Source organism: Procambarus clarkii, chromosome 1, assembly GCF_040958095.1.
Source record: "Procambarus clarkii isolate CNS0578487 chromosome 1, FALCON_Pclarkii_2.0, whole genome shotgun sequence".
NCBI lineage: Eukaryota > Metazoa > Arthropoda > Malacostraca > Decapoda > Cambaridae > Procambarus > Procambarus clarkii.
Genome location: NC_091150.1, coordinates 47,919,934 through 47,936,593, shown reverse-complemented (window position 1 = coordinate 47,936,593; position 16,660 = coordinate 47,919,934). Strand labels below are relative to the sequence as shown.

At 50.5% G+C, this 16,660-nt stretch overlaps 1 protein-coding gene across 2 annotated transcripts in view; it reads left to right on the top strand.

Moving 5' to 3' along the window:
- Positions 1 to 16,660, top strand: part of LOC123754459 (T-box transcription factor TBX1) — a 168,647-nt gene that overhangs the window by 98,772 nt on the left and 53,215 nt on the right. For both annotated transcript variants that reach the window (XM_069307985.1, XM_069307929.1), the window contains exons 5-7: positions 1,242 to 1,394; positions 9,848 to 9,915; positions 10,207 to 10,415. In XM_069307985.1, the coding sequence (XP_069164086.1) occupies positions 1,242 to 1,394; positions 9,848 to 9,915; positions 10,207 to 10,415 (430 nt within the window). The remainder of the gene's footprint in view (positions 1 to 1,241; positions 1,395 to 9,847; positions 9,916 to 10,206; positions 10,416 to 16,660) is intronic.

Genomic DNA, 16,660 nt, shown 5'->3' with positions numbered 1-16,660 from the left:
CAGCACCCCAGTAACCCCCCAAACACACAGCCAGCACCCCAGTAACCCCCCAAACTCACAGCCAGCACCCCAGTAACCCCCCAACACACAGCCAGCACCCCAGTAACCCCCCAAACACACAGCCAGCACCCCAGTAACCCCCCAAACACACAGCCAGCACCCCAGTAACCCCCAAACACACAGCCAGCACCCCAGTAACCCCCCAAACACACAGCCAGCACCCCAGTAACCCCCCAAACACACAGCCAGCACCCCAGTTACCCCCAAACACACAGCCAGCACCCCGGTAACCCCCCAAACACACAGCCAGCACCCCAGTAACCCCCCAAACACACAGCCAGCACCCCAGTAACCCCCCCAACACACAGCCAGCACCCCAATAACCCCCCACACACACAGCCAGCACCCCAGTAACCTCCCACACACAGCCAGCACCCCAGTAACCTCCAACACACAGCCAGCACCCCAGTAACCTCCCACACACAGCCAGCACCCCAGTAACCCCCCACACACAGCCAGAACCCCAGTAACCTCCCACACACAGCCAGCACCCCAGTAACCTCCCACACACAGCCAGCACCCCAGTAACCCCCAAACACAGCCAGCACCCCAGTAACCCCCACACACAGCCAGAACCCCAGTAACCTCCCACACACAGCCAGCACCCCAGTAACCCCCACACACAGCCAGCACCCCAGTAACCTCCCACACACAGCCAGCACCCCAGTAACCCCCAAACACACAGCCAGCACCCCATTAACCCCACACACAGCCAGAACCCCAGTAACCTCCCACACACAGCCAGCACCCCAGTAACCCCCACACACAGCCAGCACCCCAGTAACCTCCCACACACAGCCAGCACCCCAGTAACCTCCCACACACAGCCAGCATCCCAGTAACCCCCAAACACACAGCCAGCACCCCAGTAACCCCCACACACAGCCAGAACCCCAGTAACCTCCCACACACAGCCAGCACCCCAGTAACCTCCCACACACAGCCAGCACCCCAGTAACCTCCCACACACAGCCAGAACCCCAGTAACCTCCCCCCCGCACACAGCCAGCACCCCAGTAACCCCCCAAACACACAGCCAGCACCCCAGTAACCCCCCAAACACACAGCCAGCACCCCAGTAACCCCAGTAACCCCCCAAACACACAGCCAGCACCCCAGTATCCCCCCCAACACACAGCCAGCACCCCAGTAACCCCCGCCCCTGGCCTCTCGTCCCCCAGATCATCCTCAACTCGATGCACAGGTACCAGCCAAGGTTCCATGTGGTCTACGTCAACCCCAAGACGGAGGACGTCTCCACCACCGAGAACTTCAGCACCTTCATCTTCCCGGAGACCAAGTTCACCGCCGTCACCGCCTACCAGAACCACCGGGTGAGTGCCAGGGTGGGCAGTGCCAGGCAGGGGAGTGTCATGGTGGGAAGGACCAGCGTGGGCTGTGCCTGGCGGGGGAGTTACATTGTGGGCAGTGCCAGCCGGGGGAGTGCCAGGGTGGGAAGGGCCAGGGTGGGCAATGCCACGCGGGAGAAAAGCTTCAATCCGGAGGTGAATCCGGAGGCTTCAAGCAACGGAAAGCTCGCCAAATTAATGTGTAACCCTTGTTCCCGTTGTTGCAACTATGTTGCTCCAAGCAGTCAAGTCTTACAGGCGGTAACTCACCTGCTTGATACCTGCTTGGTGGGGTTCTGGGAGTTCTTCTACTCACCAAGACCGGCCCGAGGCCAGGCTTGACTTTTGAGAGTTTGGTCCACTAGGCTGTTGCTTGGAGCGGCCCGCAGGCCCACATACCCACCACAGCCCGGTTGGTCCGGCACTCCTTGGCGGAAACTATAAAGTTTCCTCTTAAAGATGTCCACGGTTGTTCCGGCAATATTTCTTATAGTCGCTGGGAGGATGTTGAACAACCGCGGACCTCTGATGTTTATACAGTGTTCTCTGCATTTCTTCCATATCGTTCACTCCAGTATGTTGTTATTTTACTGTGCAGATTTAGGACCAGGCCCTCCAGTATCTTCCACGTGTATATTATTTGATATCTCTCCCGTCGTCTTTCTAGCGAGTATATTCGGAGAGCGTTGAGACGATCCCAATAATTTAGATGCTTTATCTTGTTATGTATCCCGTATAAGTTCTCTGTACTCCTTCTATTTCAGCAATCTCTCCTGCTCTGAAGTGGGAAATGAGTACTGAGCAGTACTCAAGACGGGACAACACAAGTGATTTTAAGAGTACAACCATTGATTAAATGAATCTAGGAGTGGGATCCCTGGATTTGAAAGTTCTCGTAATCTATTTTATCATTTTTTTGGCTGCCGCAATATTTGCTTGGTTATGCTCCCTAAACGTTAGGTCGTCAAACATCATTATTCCCTAATCCTTTACATGTTGCCTTCCTACTATGGGCAAATTTGATTGCGTTTTGTACTCTGTATTATGTTTAAGATCCTCATTTTTACCGTATCTGAGTACCTGGAATTTATCGCTGTTAAACATCATGTTATTTTCTGCTGCCCAGTCGAAAACTTTATTAATATCCGCTTGTAGTTTTTCAATGTCTTCAGCAGAGGTAATTTTCATGCTGATTTTTGTGTCATCTGCCAAGGATGATACGAAGCTGTGCCTTGTATTTGAGTCTATATCTGATATGAGAATAAGGAAAAGCAGTGGTGCAAAGACCCTTAGGTACAGAGCTTTTAACTGCACTTGGACTCGATTTTTTATGGTTGACCGTTACTCTTATGTTCTGTTCGACAGAAAACTGAGTATCCAGCGTCCTACTTTACCAGTTATTCCCATTGACCTCATTTTGTGTGTCATCACTCCATGGTCACATTTATCGGATATCTTTGCGAAATCCGAGAAAATCACATCTGCATTCTGTTTTTCTTCTAATGCCTCAGTGATTCTGTCGTAATGGTCAAGTAGGCACACACACGCAGCCGGATTGTACTCAAACAGAAAATTATAATCTGTTTAGATCCAACACCTTCATATATATACTGTCAGCACAAAGCGTCCACCACTGTGGACGCTTTGTGCACAAACTACTGTGCGACACAGTGATTTGCCAGGATCAGGTTGGGTTACCGTTACCTGTGGCAGGTGGCTATAGGTGACTGTGGCAGGTGCCTACAGGTAACTGTGGCAGGTGGCTACAGGTAACTGTGGCAGGTGGCTACAGGTGACTGTGGCAGGTGGCTACAGGTAACTGTGGCAGGTGCCTACAGGTAACTGTGGCAGGTGGCTACAGGTGACTGTGGCAGGTGGCTATAGGTGACTGTGGCAGGTGGCTACAGGTGACTGTGGCAGGTGGCTACAGGTGACTGTGGCAGGTGCCTACAGGTGACTATGGCAGGTGGCTACAGGTGACTGTGGCAGGTGGCCACAGGTGACTGTGGCAGGTGGCTACAGGTGACGGATCTCCCAATCCTGAGCACTCCAGGTGCAAACTCTGTGACCAGGAACTAGGTCTTGACCTCCCACACTACATCACTGAATGGCCAGTCATTAGACCATTCAGACCCCAGGCTCTTTGCAATTACTTTATTCAGACTCGTGTTCTTGAAGATACCCTCAAAATACATGAATGTTTGCCAGTGCAGACTACAGATCACATGGCCCTGTATGACTAACTAGCCTGCAAGATGAGGACACTTAGCATCACACAGCTTGCTCTGGACACTGTGTAACCCTTCACATAGTCTAGGGCAGCTGTGAGCAGGTCCCGCACCATGTTAGTCAACAAAACATACAAGGGAAGCAGCCCCTGGTCCCTGTGAAACATGTCGCGACACCCGTAACAATGGTGTGAGGTGTGACGCATGTGACGGCCAGAGGTATCACGTCACCACACGTCCTGTGACGCTCGGGTTCCCCACCAGTGGTGGGGACGGGACTGTACACACACAGTTGTGCTTATGGGGGGTTGAGCTTCGGCTCTTTGGTCCCGCCTCTCAACTGTCAATCAACCGGTTTACAGGTTCCTGAGCCTACTGGGAGCTATCATATCTACACTTGAAACCGTGTATGGAGTCAGCCTCCACCATATAACTGTCTAATGTATTTTTATTTGTTAACTGAACAAATTTGGGTGCTAAGTTTCCATGTGTGTCCTCTTGTTCGTTCTCCACCCGTGCTAAATAGTTTGTCGTTGTCCACCCTGTCAATTCCCCTGAGAATTTTGTAGGTGGTTATCATGTCTTCCCTTACTCTTCTGTCTTCCAGGGACGTGAGGTTCAGCTCCCTTAGCCTTTCCTCGTAGCTCATACCTCTCAGTTCTGAGACTTGTCTGGTGGTATACCTCTGGACTTTCTCTAACTTTGTCTTGTAAACACAAGACAAGACAAAGATCTAGGTATGGACTCCAGGCTGGAGCTACATACTCCAGAATTGGTATGTAGTGTACATGCTGCTATGGCGGTGTGTCCACTCACAGGATGAGTGGCGCTGCCCAATAAACTCGCCCCTCGGGGCAAAATTTAAAAAAAAAATCAGTGGTATACAAGGTTCTGAACGATTCCTTACTCAAGTTTCGAAAGGCAGTTCTTATGTTGGCCACATATGCCGCTGATGATATCCTTTTGATGTGGGCATTTGTGCCTGCAAGATCCTGCTGTTAGCTCTAGGGCCCCAACATTTTACCCGTCGGTTATTTAATGTACAGGCTCCGGACCTGTTTGTTGGATATCGTATCTACTACATCTCTCTCTTTCTCGCAAACGGGTTTAACGACAGTAAAAAGAGAAACAATAATGATAACATACGGCAAAGTAAGAGAAACGGATCATAAAACGGCCGGTGAGTGCGAGAGAGAGAGAGAGAGAGAGAGAGAGAGAGAGAGAGAGAGAGAGAGAGAGGAGAGAGAGAGAGAGAAAGAGAGAGAGAGAGAGAGAGAGAGAGAGAGAGAGAGAGAGAGAGAGAGAGAGAGAGAGAGACAGAGAGACAGAGAGACAGAGAGACAGAGAGACAGAGAGAGAGAGCGAGAGCAGATAAACGTCAGGAGAAAGAAAAGAGCCAATGATAAACTTCAAAAAACGACCGCGAATGGAACACACACGTTGAGAGTTAGCGGAGTGCGCTTGATAGCAATCGAGCCTAGCGCTACTAATGAGCGGGAGGCGCTAGGTCACGTGACACCTTGACGTGTGTGGGGAGGGAGAGGAGAGAGAAAGCGTGAGAGGGAAAGAAGACGGGAGAAACAGAGAAACTGGACGGTAAAAGAGAAAAGGAAGATGAGAAAAGAGAGCGAGAGAGAGAGAGAGGAGGAAGAGAAGACAGTAATAACCAGATGGAAAGCATGAAACAGAAATATAAGAAAAGGGAGAGAGGGAGAGAGGAAGAGGATGGGAAGGGGCGCCCCAACATGATGGATGAGAGGGGGGGACGTCTCCAGCTACTCTAAGGGAATGAGGGAAGTGGTCCCATTTGTGTATATATAGATGCCTGTAGTTGAGAGAGAGAGAGAGCGAGAGATAGAGAGACAGAGGCAGAAACACACTCACACACACACACACACACACACACACACACACACACACACACACACACACACACACAATTCTTAACAGATATAGCCTGGGAAACAGAGCTCAGGGGAAAGATGGCCCAAGACATGATGGACTACATCACGCAGAAGTGTTGCCCGGGTCCAAAAGGAAAAAAAATGCAAATGGTTAAACCCATGGTTTAATCAGAGATGTAGGCTGGCAAAGTAACTAAGCACAAGGGCGTGGAGAAACTATAGAAATAACAGGACACTAGAGGGCAGAGAAAGATACCAGAGTGCCAGGAATGAGTACCTCAGGGAGTGAAGAGAGACAGAAAGACAGAACGAAAATGACAGGCAAGTAAGAATGATACCAAGATACTCAACCTATATTGCTGCACAGCCACATCATAACGAAAACAACAGTGAAAGAACAGGTAATGAAACTGAGGATAGGGGCAGACAGATTCACTACAAATGACAAGGAAGGGTGTGAGGAACTCAATAAGAGATTCAAGGAGGTCTTCACATTTGAGAAAGGAGAAGTTCCAGAGATAAGAGAGGGAATATCTAACCAGGTACTAACCAGGAGGAGTTTGAGATTACCAATAAGATTACAAATCTAATGATTTGCTTGAGTTGGATATGACAAAGGCTATAGACCGGGAGGGAATCTCACCATGGACACTAAACGAAGGAACAGAAGTACTGTTCCTACCACTCTCCATGGTGTATAACAAATCACTGGTAACAGGAGAACTGCCAAAAATTTGGAAGACGGCTAATGTAGTCCCGATATGCAAGAAGGGTGACAGACAGGAGACACAGAACTACAGGCCAGTGTCCCAGACTTGCATACCATGAAAGGTGATGGCGAAAATTGTGCAACAAAAAAAATGGTAGAGTATCTGGAGCGAAAGAGCTTTGTAACACATCATCAACATGGGTTCAGGGATGGCAAATCTTGCCTCACAGGAATAACTGAATTTTATGACCAGGCAACACAAATTAGGCAAGAAAGAGAGGGCTGGGCAGACTGCATATTTTTGGATTACCAGAAAGCCTTTAACACAGTACCACATAATAGACTAGTGCACAAGCTGGAGATGCAGGCAGGAGTGAAAGGAAAGGTACTCCATTGGATAAGGGAGTATTTTAGCTACAGGACACAGCGAGTCACTGTGAGAGGTGAGGTCCCTGAGTAGCAAGGCGTCACCAGTGGAGTCCTACAGGGGTCAGTCCTTGGACCTATACTATTTCTGCTATATGTAAATGATCTGCCAAAAGGAATAGACTCGTTCCTTTCAATGTTTGATGAAGATTCAAAAATTATGAGGAGGATTAAGACAAAGGATGATAGTATGAGGCTACAAGATGACTAAGTCAAACCGAAGGAATGGTCCAATAACTGGCTACTAAAGTTTAATCCAAGAAAATGTAAGGTTATGAACCTAGATGGAAGGAACAGGAGACCAGACACAATGTACCGAATAAGAGACGAAGTCCTCCACGAAACGGACGAAGAGAAAGATCTATGAGTTGATATCACGCCGAATCTGTCTCCTGAAACCCCACATCAAAAGAATATCATCAGCGGCGTACGCGAGGCTGGCTTAACTCAGAACTGCACACGTGCCGCGTGCAGTTCAGAACTGAACGGTGCCTTAGGTCAAGGGACCGTCTTGGGGGGCGTGGAGATTATCTTGAGATGATTTCGGGGCTTTAGTGTCCCCGCGGCCCGGTCCTCGACCAGGCCTCCACCCCCAGGAAGCAGCCCGTGACAGCTGGCTAACACCCAGGTACCTATTTTACTGCTAGGTAACAGGGGCATAGGGTGAAAGAAACTCTGCACATTGTTTCTCGCCGGCGCCCGGGATCGAACCCGGGACCACAGGATCACAAGTCCAGTGTGCTGTCCGCTCCGCCGACCGGCTCCCTTAAGGAGGGAAGGAAATTTTCAGGGGAAAGCGCCAAGCCATAAAAACTATATAGCACATGGAAGGGATCAGGATAAGGATTTGGGATGGGACGGGGGGGAAGGAATGGTGCCCAACCAGGGATTGAACTCCGACTTGCAGGAAGCGAGATCGTCGTTTTTCCGTCCACCCCAAGTGGTGGTGTGACCCATCATACCAGTTCGATCCCGCCGTCCTTCTCCAATGATTTTCTTGTAGACAGATCATGTCAGGGCTGCATCATTGTGGCTGGAGCGGTTAGTGTGCCCGCGCCGGTGGTGTAGGCGGGTCACACGTGGATTGGGTGCACTCCAGATTCCTAGTGGGTGTAGACAGACTCCAGGGTGTGTAACTGAGGTGGGGGGAAGGTGACCCAGCATGCTGTGTCACCCCCTACAGCATAGTGGCCCCCATCCCTACATAACATGTTGTCAATTTCTCTTTCAGTCTTCATTTTTCTTTCAAAGAGTTCATATTAATATCAGTTACATTATCTGGAGCTTGGATGTCATTCATAAAGGTGTCTGGATCCTCACCTTTCATGCTGTTTATTGGGGTGCTAAACATACTGGCCATTTAGAATTTAGAACATACTGGCCTTTTAGAATTTCACTAATGTCTTTGTTGTTCTCTGTGAACGTACCTTCGGTTGTAAGTAAAGGTCCAATACTGATGGAGGTTTTTGATTTCGATTTTGCACATGAGAAAAAATATTGTGGCGTTTTCTTTATCTCTTGTGTGTACAAGACACAAGTGCGCATGTTTACACGTGAGACAAGTGCGCATGTTAACACGTGAGACAAGTACGCATGTTAACACACGAGACAAGTGCGCATGTTAACACGTGAGACAAGTACGCATGTTAACACACGAGACAAGTGCGCATGTTAACACGTGAGACAAGTGCGCATGTTAATACGTGAGACAAGTGCGCATGTTAACACACGAGACAAGTGCGCATGTTAACACGTGAGACAAGTGCGCATGTTAACACGTGAGACAAGTGCGCATGTTAACACGTGAGACAAGTGCGCATGTTAACACGTGAGACAAGTGCGCATGTTAACACGTGAGACAAGTACGCATGTTAACACGTGAGACAAGTACGCATGTTAACACGTGAGACAAGTGTGCATGTTAACACGTGAGACAAGTACGCATGTTAACACGTGAGACAAGTACGCATGTTAACACGTGAGACAAGTACGCATGTTAACACGTGAGACAAGTGCGCATGTTAACACACGAGACAAGTGCGCATGTTAACACACGAGACAAGTGCGCATGTTAACACACGAGACAAGTGCACATGTTAACACACGAGACAAGTGCACATGTTAACATACGAGACAAGTGCGCATGTTAACATACGAGACAAGTGCGCATGTTAACACACGAGACAAGTGCGCATGTTAACACACGAGACAAGTGCACATGTTAACACACGAGACAAGTGCGCATGTTAACACGTGAGACAAGTACGCATGTTAACACACGAGACAAGTGCGCATGTTAACACACGAGACAAGTGCGCGTGTTAACACGTGAGACAAGTACGCATGTTAACACGTGAGACAAGTACGCACGTTAACACGTGAGACAAGTACGCATGTTAACACGTGAGACAAGTACGCATGTTAACACACGAGACAAGTGCGCATGTTAACACACGAGACAAGTGCGCATGTTAACACACGAGACAAGTGCGCATGTTAACACACGAGACAAGTGCACATGTTAACATACGAGACAAGTGCGCATGTTAACATACGAGACAAGTGCGCATGTTAACACACGAGACAAGTGCGCATGTTAACACACGAGACAAGTGCACATGTTAACACACGAGACAAGTGCTCATGTTAACATACGAGACAAGTGCGCATGTTAAGACAGGAGACAAGTGCGCATGTTAACACGTGAGACAAGTGCGCATGTTAACACACGAGACAAGTGCACATGTTAACACGTGAGACAAGTGCGCATGTTAACACACGAGACAAGTGCGCATACTAACACACGAAACAAGTGCGCATGTTAACACACGAAACAAGTGCACATGTTAACACGTGAGACAAGTGCGCATGTTAACACACGAGACAAGTGCGCATGTTAACACACGACAACAAGTGCGCATGTTAACACACGAAACAAGTGCACATGTTAACACGTGAGACAAGTGCGCATGTTAACACACGAGACAAGTGCGCATGTTAACACACGAGACAAGTGCGCATGTTAACACACGAGACAAGTGCACATGTTAACACATGAGACAAGTGCACATGTTAACACATGAGACAAGTGCACATGTTAACACATGAGACAAGTGCACATGTTAACACATGAGACAAGTGCACATACTTACACTTTACTCTGACCAGCAGATCACACAACTGAAGATCGCCAGCAACCCCTTCGCCAAGGGCTTCCGGGACTGTGATCCCGACGAGTGGTGAGTAACGCTTAGGTTCCTCCTGCCTCCCAGTTTCCACTACTCCTTTCACTATTCCATGTTCCCCCTTCATCCTCTTCTATCCTTCCATCCCTCTTCTACCCTTGTCTTCCTCAATTTCCTTCTCCGCGTCACCCAATACTGAACCTTCTTCTGTAAGGATGATGTTTTCTTGAGAGTTTAGTGAGTCTTGGAGGATTTTGAGACATAAATTGAGCTGATTCTGGATTATTGTTTCAAATATAATAATGCATTAACATTATCTCCTGCTCCTTACCGCGCCTGCCTCAGTGTGGTGGAGGTGCTCAACCAGCTGCAGCACCCCAACGCTGGGGGAGGGGGAGGCTCGACGTTACAGCAGCGAGCAGCAGCAGCAGCAGCGGCGGCGGCGGCCGCTGGCGCAGCAGGGGCGCAGCGGCAGCACCACCAACAACAGCAGCGCCACCAGGGGGTCCTAACGTCCTACCTGGGCTACCAGAATCATTCCTCAGCCAAAGAAGGTAAGTCTCTTCTATGAATGTTCGTTTGATATTGACATGCGAGAGAGAGAGAGATGCTTGTCGCTGGAGCCGTCGAGGGGAAATCTTCTCGCGGCCGCCCTGGAGCGGACTAAATCATGCTTGGCAAAAGGGGCCAATGGCATATTGCAGGCACCCCAATAGGTAATTGTCCATCTCCACCTGACAAATTTGATCCTGTCATCCCTGGCTGTCTCAGGCTCAACCCATCAGACAGGTAGTTGTGGTGCCCTGGATCCCCTGCGTCAAGTAGAACACTTTGCCCAAAACTTCCTTCGGGCAGCTTTTGTCGTGCTGGGTCAACATACCTTTGCGTTTAATGGGGTTAAACAAAGGCGAACATTGCTCACTCCAAATGCATTATAGCTGAGTTTGTTCTAGAAATGTACCGCGTAGAGAATGTTATCTTGTATGTGCGTCATGAAGCTAATATTGTCCTGGACCTTTCGTTAAGTAACTGTTGTTGTCCTGGACCTTTCGTTAAGTAACTGTTGTTGTCCTGGACCTTCACTAAGTAACTGTTGTTGTCCTGGCCCTTCACTAAGTAACTGTTGTTGTCCTGGACCTTCACTAAGTAACTGTTGTTGTCCTGGCCCTTCACTAAGTAACTGTTGTTGTCCTGGACCTTCACTAAGTAACTGTTGTTGTCCTGGACCTTCACTAAGTAACTGTTGTTGTCCTGGACCTTCACTAAGTAGTCGTTGTTGTCCTGGATCTTCACTAAGTAACTGTTGTTGTCCTGGCCCTTCACTAAGTAACTGTTGTTGTCCTGGACCTTCACTAAGTAACTGTTGTTGTCCTGGACCTTCACTAAGTAACTGTTGTTGTCCTGGACCTTCACTAAGTAACTGTTGTTGTCCTGGACCTTCACTAAGTAACTGTTGTTGTCCTGGACCTTCACTAAGTAACTGTTGTTGTCCTGGACCTTCACTAAGTAACTGTTGTTGTCCTGGACCTTCACTAAGTAACTGTTGTTGTCCTGGACCTTCACTAAGTAACTGTTGTTGTCCTGGACCTTCACTAAGTAACTGTTGTTGTCCTGGACCTTCACTAAGTAGATGTCCTGGATCTTCACTGTTCTTGCCACCAAATAGCACTCTGGTGGCACTCTGAGTGCCTGAGAAGGAACTCTGTCCTTTCGGAAACAGGAAGCTCTTAAGAGTTTAAGGGACACCATCCTCGGGCAATTCTTAATGTAAATAAAATATGCAAATTGATGACACCAGACACCATTAACATTTAATTCTAGTAAATTAAAATTAAATTCCAATTCATTCAAAGATAATCACGTAAAATAAATTAAGGAAAAAATGTGATAATGAGATGACTGCTTCAGAATCCCACCCAGGAGAAGAGGAGTTTTAAAATGGTGTCCCGGCATCCTCACTTTCTTCACCTGCAGGACGTCTGTCCCCCAAGGAGAAGGGCTTGATAGAGAGATGGACATATGAGTAGATGAAAGGTAGATGGAGATATAGATGGATGGACAGATATATGTATAGATAGATATATGGATAGAAAGATAATTAGGTGGATGAATAGATAGTTTGATGGATAGACTAATAGATAGATGGATTGAAAGCGAGGTTGATAGATAGGTTGATGGATGCATAGTTGGAAAGATAGATTGATGGATGGATAGATGAATAGAGGGATAGATGGATGGATATATAATAAATAATACATGGATGGATAGAGAGTTGTATAGATGGATGCATGGCATTCAGCATTCATTTTCCTGATTCTGTTTTTAACACTGGGATGGACAACTTTTTTTTTTTAATTTTGCCCCGAGGAGCGAGTTTATTGGGCAGTGCCACTCATCCTGTGAGTGGACATACCGCCATAGCAGCATGTTCAACACTCCCTATGAACAGCTCCTCAAACAAGAAGATGAACATCTGTCAACCCTTAAAAGCTTACGTTATCTTGCGGGTGGAAAATGAGGGCATCTTTTAAGAACAGTATCAATATTTGACAAATAGTGTTTTCCTAACTCAAACAATGTGGGGTTCATTATTCTACACATATATCTAATGTCTCTCAGGTGTTCACATTCTCTCAGGTAGTGGTCAAGGCGGTGTCCGTCACATGCAACTCCGCTGCTCAACTGTTGTTTCCATTCCAAATCGCCATGATATTTGTATCCGAGACGGATTCTCGCTATTACTGATTCTCTCCCTCGTCCTCCTCCTTTTCGTCCATAATAATTGGAGTTGCCAGCTGCAACCATGTTGTACCATTGTACTCACTGGTTCGTTGTTCTATCCTCTTTTCCTCAATAACCTTGTGATATGTCCTGATGACACCTTTAATGTGTATAAGAGTCTTGGGTATGAAGTATTCAATATGGTCTCCTTCAGCGCCTTCAGCAGCCAGCACATCTGCTCCTTCATTTCCACAGATTCTAATATGAGAGGGAATCAACAGAAATATGACGACTTTTCCCTGACTGGTTAGGACTCTCACAGCTCTCTTGATTTCAGTGACTATCTCAGGATTTTCTGCACTATTTTTAGTAAGGCCTTGTTTAGCGCTTCTTTTGAATCAGTGCAGATCACTGCACCATTAGTGTTTCGTTCAAGGAATCTTAACGCTATAACAATGGCAGTTAACTCCGCTTGCGTTGAAGAGGAATAGTTCTCAATTCGTGTTTTTCCTTCATTTCCGCGTTGTAAGGCATTATTCCTAATTACAGTGTATGCTGCACCAGCCCTGCCATTGACAGGATTTGATGACCCGTCAGTGTAGATTTGATCTAACTCACCTCCGGCTTCTTTATAGATTTCCTCGAGATACTTATGCCTCATTTCTTGTGGTATCATGTTGGACTTTTTCGTTGCCATTTCATTGATGATAATCCTGCAAGAGTAATCCTCCCAGGGAGGTAACCTCTCTACAGGCAGGAGCTCACGGGCTTACTCAAGCAGGTGAAGTTCTTCGAGGTAGTAAACTGATCTGTGATGTCATTTTTTGTTTCTCCTGTTTCCTCCTGTGAGTAGCACAGAACTCAGATTTTTCTTGGCAATATCATTGTAATGGGGATCTCTGGCTATCTTAATTGCAAGCTTAGCATTCAGTTCCTAAATTCGACTTTTAACACTGGGGAGGGACAACTCCTTAGATGTTATGGGCAGTTCTTGAGACTCCAAGAATTATTGGCATGGCTTCATTGTATGCTTTCAAGTTTTTTTCATATCGCTTTGGGAATAAGTGCACTAAACTGGTATGACATAGTATATAACAGAGCGCACATAGGCTGTGTACATCATTTTAAGCACGGCAATAGAGGCTCCATGTCCATTCCAGGTCATGGCTTTCAGTGTCCTGAGTCGACTTTTACACATTCCTGTGAGTTGGTTGAGCTCCATTCACTCACCACAGATTCTGCATCTCCGCTGCTCAGCTGGTATTTCCACCCCAGAATCTCATCATGGGCATTCTTACTCCTTCGGCCACCTCCCATTCTTGCTCTAGATTTCATTATAAAAAAATCACGAGTTCAATCCCACTACATTGCCCCAAAATTCTTTTTTGTCAGATATTGTGATTTCATTGTGCTAAGAGGTTGTTGTGGGGTGAAGGTGGTGTATCGCACAGTGGTGGAGGAGAGGGGGAGGAGAAGGGGTTCCTGGGGGCTCCTCCACACTCTGTCATGCTTACACTGCCTTTATCTGGACCCTTGTAAACACAGGGGCAGCGAGAAGGTACAGGCGCCTTCACTGTAAACAATACGGCCTTCCACACTTTCTTCATCACCCTGCCACCCACCTCCACCCCGCCCTGCCACCCACCTCCACCCCGCCCTGCCACCCACCTCCACCCCGCCCTGCCACCCACCTCCACCCCGCCCTGCCACCCACCTCCACCCCGCCCTGCCACCCACCCCCCAACCCGCCCTGCTACCCACCCCCCAACCTGCCCTGCCACCCACCTTTAATCCGCCCTGCCACCCACCCCCCAACCCGCCCTGCCACCCACCCCAACCTGCCCTGCCATCCACCCTCAACCCGCCCTGCCACCCACCCCCAACCTGCCCTGCCACCCACCCCCATCCCGCCCTGCCACCCACCTCCACCCCGCCCTGCCACCCACCTCCACCCCGCCCTGCCACCCACCCCCCAACCCGCCCTGCTACCCACCCCCCAACCTGCCCTGCCACCCACCTTTAACCCGCCCTGCCACCCACCCCCCAACCCGCCCTGCCACCCACCCCAACCTGCCCTGCCATCCACCCTCAACCCGCCCTGCCACCCACCCTCATCCCGCCCTGCCACCCACCCCCCAACCTGCCCTGCCACCCACCCTCAACCCGCCCTGCCACCCACCCCCCAACCCGCCCTGCCACCCACCCCCCAACCCGCCCTGCCACCCACCCCCAACCCGCCCTGCCACCCACCCCCCAACCCGCCCTGCCACCCACCCCCATCCCGCCCTGCCACCCACCCTCAACCCGCCCTGCCACCCACCTCCACCCCGCCCTGCCACCCACCCCCACCCCGCCCTGCCACCCACCTCCACCCCGCCCTGCCACTCACCTCCACCCCGGCCTGCCACCCACCCCCCAACCCGCCCTGCCACCCACCCTCAACCCGCCCTGCCACCCACCCTCAACCCGCCCTGCCACCCACCTCCACCCCGCCCTGCCACCCACCTCCACCCCGCCCTGCCACCCACCGCCCTACTACCCGTCACCCACCGCCCTACTACCCGTCACCCACCGTCCTACCACCCGTCACCCACCGCCCTACTACCCGTCACCCACCGTCCTACCACCCGTCACCCACCGTCCTACCACCCGTCACCCACCGCCCTACCACCCGTCACCCACCGCCCTACTACCCGTCACCCACCGCCCTACCACCCGTCACCCACCGCCCTACCACCCGTCACCCACCGTCCTACCACCCGTCACCCACCGTCCTACCACCCGTCACCCACCGCCCTACCACCCGTCACCCACCGCCCTACCACCCGTCACCCACCGCCCTACTACCCGTCACCCACCGTCCTACCACCCGTCACCCACCGTCCTACCACCCGTCACCCACCGCCCTACTACCCGTCACCCACCGTCCTACTACCCGTCACCCACCGTCCTACCACCCGTCACCCACCGTCCTACCACCCGTCACCCACCGCCCTACTACCCGTCACCCACCGTCCTACCACCCGTCACCCACCGTCCTACCACCCGTCACCCACCGCCCTACCACCCGTCACCCACCGCCCTACTACCCGTCACCCACCGTCCTACCACCCGTCACCCACCGCCCTACTACCCGTCACCCACCGCCCTACCACCCGTCACCCACCGCCCTACCACCCGTCACCCACCGCCCTACCACCCGTCACCCACCGCCCTACCACCCGTCACCCACCGCCCTACTACCCGTCACCCACCGTCCTACCACCCGTCACCCACCGCCCTACCATCCGTCACCCACCGCCCTACCACCCGTCACCCACCGCCCTACCACCCGTCACCCACCGCCCTACCACCCGTCACCCACCGCCCTACCACCCGTCACCCACCGCCCTACCACCCGTCACCCACCGTCCTGCCACACAGTAATACAACACCCAAACACACACACACCATCCACTCACCCACCGCCCAGCAATAAACCACCAATCCACCCACTATCGACACCTCCAACCACCCTCACACTCAACCACCAGCCAACAGTCTCCCAGCTCCCCCAGATGCCTGCCCACTCTGCTACCTATTCGACCATACTTCCACCAACCAAACCACCTCTCAGACAGCCACCGACCACCCTCAGCTGGTTGACACTGCCCTCACTCCGACCATCACCGATTTTTCAAGTGGTTGGGACTCCTCCAGCTCCTCCTCCCTTCACATTCCCAGAACCTCCATACTGATTTTGAATTGACTTTTGATAATTGATCTTGACGACCCATCCTCATCCTTGTTACACGATCAGCCAGCCACACAGCCATATGATCAGCGAGCCACACAGCCATATGATCAGCCAGCCACACAGAAACCAATAGTGCAAATGGGGTGTAACTTTTTTTATTGTATAATGGACGGGGAACATAGGAGTCCTTGGGTCTCCCTCCCTCACTCCTCTCCCCTCTTCCCTCCTCTTCCCCTTATCTCCCCATCTCCTCTTCCCCTCTCCTCTTCCCCTCTCCCTCAACTTCTTCCTTCACCTTCCCTTTTCCCTCTTTATCCCTCTCTCCCGCCTCTCTCTGTGGGC